This window comes from Zosterops lateralis (genome assembly GCF_965231275.1).
Source record: "Zosterops lateralis genome assembly, chromosome: 4".
In the NCBI taxonomy this organism is placed as follows: domain Eukaryota; kingdom Metazoa; phylum Chordata; class Aves; order Passeriformes; family Zosteropidae; genus Zosterops; species Zosterops lateralis.
Window position 1 is genome coordinate 65990925 of NC_139765.1, and position 4436 is coordinate 65995360.

Consider the following 4436-nt stretch of genomic DNA (forward strand, 5'->3'; position numbering starts at 1 on the left):
CTAAGCTTCAGAAGTTCTTTGTTTCAAGGACTTTTCTTTTTCCATTTGAAAATTTGCGTTTCTTGATTACAGTAGCTTGCCCATTCTTCAGGCATGCAACGGATCAGCCGCATCTACTGTAAGAAGTAGTTTGTATGGACCTGAGCATTTTAAGCTGCTGTGCAAACCATAAGTTGGTCAGGTGTGATCTTTTATCAGTCAATAAACAGATCCTTGGAAGTGTTCCTAAATGAGGAGAGAAACCCTGATATCTTTGTTTTCACAGAAGATCTGTGAGGCAGGAAAATGCTGGGGTAAAAGAAGGGCAGGCCTTAAGACTGGATGATGTCACAATTGCCTGTGCATCATTCACACAGTGTGGATTTCTTTATTTCTCACTAAATCACGAAATATTAGCAGATATCACATGATGACCCCGAAAGTAACTGCCACGAATGGCTGTGCTTGAGATCACCCCAAAAAAGAAAGAAAAAGCTGATCAGAGGTGGTGTTTCAAGAACAAGGCCTAACAAGTATTTCACAGATCACACTGCAGACTGGAATGGAGCAGGAAAGGGGAGATGCACCACAGTAATAGATATCAGTATTAATAATAAAAAAGTTCCACCTCGATAAATAAATAAAAGTGTACACCGGTATCTGGAGAACATCCAGGGATCAGATTTGACAAGGCTTGTGCGGGAGGGTGCATGTGCCTGCTTTGTCAAGGGAAGCTCTGGGGTTGCCCGGTGGCCCAGGGATGGGTGTGCACTCGGTGTCCCTTGGGGCTCTGGCTGCCCAGGGGGCCACGATGGGTTCCCCGAGCTGGGCCGGGCAGGGCGGGCGGGGCCGGCCCGTGATGCGCTCTGGCTCCTGTGACAGCGCGGGGGCCGCCTCACAATGGGGGCAGCTGGGAAAGGCCCCAGCGGGTGTTGCTGCCCCAGTCGAGCTCGGGCAAGCGGTGAGTGCACACGCGGTGAGGGGACGGGGCCGGAGGAGGGCTGGGGCAGGAGCGCCGGCAGCCAGGGCCCGTGTTCTGCCCCCGCACCCAGGGCCCGGCCCCTGGCGGGAGCGCCTTGCTCAGGCCCCGGCGCTTGCGGGGGCAGCGGTGCGGGCCTTGCCGCCCGCCAGCGGCCGGGGGCCCTCTCCTTCCTGCCCCCCACCGTCTGTCTCCATTCCGGCCCCACTGAAGCCCTTCCGTGTGTCCTCCTGCAGACCATGGAGTTCTTGTCTGTGCTCTTTGGGCTCGTGCAAAGCCTGATCCAGTACCCGCGGCCAGCTGGCGACGGGCTGGATGAGGCCAGGCACCGGCACGTGCGGGTGCGTCAGGAGCTGCTGGAGCGCCAGACGGCTCGGCTGCTGCAGGAGCTGGAGCAGGGGCCCCCGGAGCAGCAGGACCAGGCCTGGGGAGCCTCGCTCTTTGGCGCTCTGCAGCACTGCTGGCCCTTCTGGCTGCTTGCTGGAGTCCTGCTCCTCTTGGGACTGTGGTTTAGCCACACGAGGAGGAGCCGTGAAGCCAGCACCAGCAGCAAGGACCTGAGCTCCTGCAAGACCTTGGGAGATGAGAGAGGAAAAGAACAGGAAGAAGAGAGCAATGGTTCAGAGGAAGGTGGAGCAAGCATGGCTGTGACTATGGAGGCAGAGGACAGCAGCACTGGAAATGGCAGACAGGGCAGTCGTGTGGCTGCAAATGAGGAAGACGGCTACGGTGCCATTGAAGGTGGTGCTGATGGGAAGGCGCAGAAAAGCAGTCATGCCAGTGAGCCGATAAGCAGTGGTTGGACTGGGCAGGAAGAGAGCAGTGGTCGTGAGAGTGAATTAGACTCTAGTGGTTTTGCTGCAAGTGTGGAAGAAAAGAAGAAAATGATCAAAGAAGATGACAGTGATAGAAAGGAGAGTGAAGAACAGGGTGGTATAAATGTGGAGGGAAAGAAGACTGAGGCTAGAAAAGAACACAAAGAAGGTAACGTGGCTGCCAGTGAAAAAGAAGGCAGTGATGGTGGCAAGGAAGGAAGGGGCACTGGCAGAATTGAAGGCAGAGACAGGCCAGATGTTGGGAGTAGGCCAGGCATCCTTTCAGAGGATCGTGTCCAGTGGCCTGTGGAGGAGCTGGAGAGAGGTTGCTCAGTGACAGCTGAGCTCATGGAGAGCTTGAGGCGCGTCTTTGCAGACAGCCTCAGCTACAGCTTCTACCCAGTGCCTCAAGAAGCCATCGGGGTGGGCAGCGCCTTCGAGGGTTGGAGTCCCCGCAAGTGGGACGGGGTGTACCGCCTGCTGGTGCCGCTGAGTCCCCCGCCAGGGCACGCCTTCCGCCTGGAGCCCAACGGCGCAGGGCAGATGGCAGCCAGGAGCTTCAGGGTGCGTGTGGAGCTGGTGTGCACGTGCCAGAGCGAGCAGCCGGACCAGGAGCCGCTGTGTTTCCTGCACCACTCGTGGAAGGAGCTGAGACGGAAGCATCAGCGCAGCCTCCTGAAGACACTGTGCGCTGGCTCCTACCTGGACGTGGAGAAAACCTCCCACTGGTCCTCTAAGTGTGTGAGATCCTTGTGGCTGCAGGTGCCTCAGTCATCCTCATGGCACTTGGTGTTTCAGCCCTGCCGCCGGTCCTGCCAATTCCGGCTGAGCGATGGCAAGGAGAGCCTGAGGGTGGAGCTGCTTCTTGGGGTGCGTCAAGGGGACTCCAACATCTTTGTGATCAGCCAGCCCTCAGAGGCCCAGAGAGGTGGCTCCAGCAGCTTTGGGAGTGGCCCGTCCGCCAGGGCCAACACCATGGCAAGCACAGTGTGGCCTGAGTCCTACGCTGTGGCTGAGGCCAAATTCTTCCAGCACGTGGCCAGGCAGGTGCCCTGTGAGAGCCTGCACCTGAAATGCCTGCAGGTCTTCACCTGCATCCTGAGGGGCACGGGCTTTTCCAGCTCTGTCCGGAAAACTGTGGTCATGCACGTGCTGACCAGGGTACCGCTGTCCCACTGGCGCAGGGAGGAATTTGCACAGCGGCTGTGGGGCATCCTGGCCTACCTGGGCCGCTGCCTGCAGCTGAAGTGCCTGGAGCACTTTGTGCTGGGCAACGACAGGCTTCCTGCAGAGATCAGCTTGCCCCCGGAAATGCCAATGGTTGAGCCCCCCAACCTCTTTGAGCACCTGGCCCGAGATGCAGCTGCCCACAGAGAGGCCATGCAGGCCTATGGTCAGCTGCACTTTCGCCTCTGAGTGCTGCTCTCTGGGCAGTGAGAGGAGGGAGTTCCCTGCACAGAGCTGTGCTGGGGGGACTCACAGCCTATGGCAGCCACGCCAACACTGCGTCATTGGTGCTTTGGTCACTGGCAAGCCTGAAGCTGCTTTCCTGCTCCTGAGCAAAGAAGGAAGGAAGATGCTGCAGCACAGGGATGTGTGGATTCCTTGTGCAGATGCATCAGAGAGTTAGTTGCCTTGCCCTTCAGCTTCCCGTTACAGCAGTGCTGTTGCCATGTTGCCTGTGTCTACAAGGGAGAAACTGGCTCCACCTACACATCCTCATGGAAGACTGAACCTGACGGGGGTTGTTTGGCTCACCTCAAAAACTGAAAACCTAGCCTGTTAGGGATTTATTGTTCTTATTCATTAACCTGTACTTTTAATGGTTTTGTAAAGATGTAGTTCATCTCAGTAGATGAAAGTGTAGGTAATTGTTTTAACTCACTTTATTAAAGTCAAATAGGTAGTCCAAGTGTTCATAGTAGAAATTGTGTTCATTATCATTGTCTCAAAAGGTCCTTTAGGATTTTTGCTGTAAAATTATTTTCCAATTATCATTAGCTTAGACAATTGAGCTACCCTTGTATAGCTGCCCTTCAGTAATATCGACATATATATGTGTGAAAAAATAATAAAAGGAGAAAAGTTTCTCAGATTGCCTGAAATGTGTCCTTCCTTTTATTTAACCCAGCATTTCTTAAGGAATGTTCATCCAGTGCAGCTATCTGGAAAATGATGAAGTTGCTCAAATGGTGATTGTGTCCAGCAGTCATTTGTGTAGGACTTTTAAGCAGGGCTAATAATTCTGCCTCATGAATTCAACCAGAAGTCACATTGGTCAAAACAGCTAAAATATTAATTAATCTATCCTCTCACTGTCATTATAAAGGTGCCCCTTCCTCATTCAGAGCATGGGAAAGAAAGCTGCTGTGGTCCATGTCAGAGAAGAAAGCTATGGGACAGGAATAAGCAGCTCCCTGTGGGGACAGGAACAAGCTGTTCCCTGTGGGGAGAGTAAGTGAGAACCTCGCAAAGGAGGATCGCTGCCCACAGCAGAACTTGCTGTTCCACTGAGAGGGAACTGTGTTCACTGGGGTCCCTGCCTTTTGCCTCCTTTGCTGGCAGGAACTGTCCCCGCCACAGCCCCTTTGGCCCTGCTTGTGGGAGGAGGAGAACGCCCTCCCTGCTCCCCTCCTCCCAAACACACACACCCACTCTGTCCC

General features: G+C 54.7%; 1 protein-coding gene across 1 annotated transcript; it reads left to right on the forward strand.

Annotated features, from left to right (window-relative positions):
- Nucleotides 1-879: 879 nt before the first annotated feature.
- Nucleotides 880-3189, forward strand: LOC310909067 (uncharacterized protein; the record flags this gene model as incomplete). Its single annotated transcript, XM_083860630.1, has 1 exon — nt 880-3189. One exon carries the CDS (start codon nt 880-882, stop codon nt 3187-3189), a length of 2310 nt encoding a protein of 769 aa, XP_083716756.1.
- Between the last annotated feature and the right edge of the window lie 1247 nt (nt 3190-4436).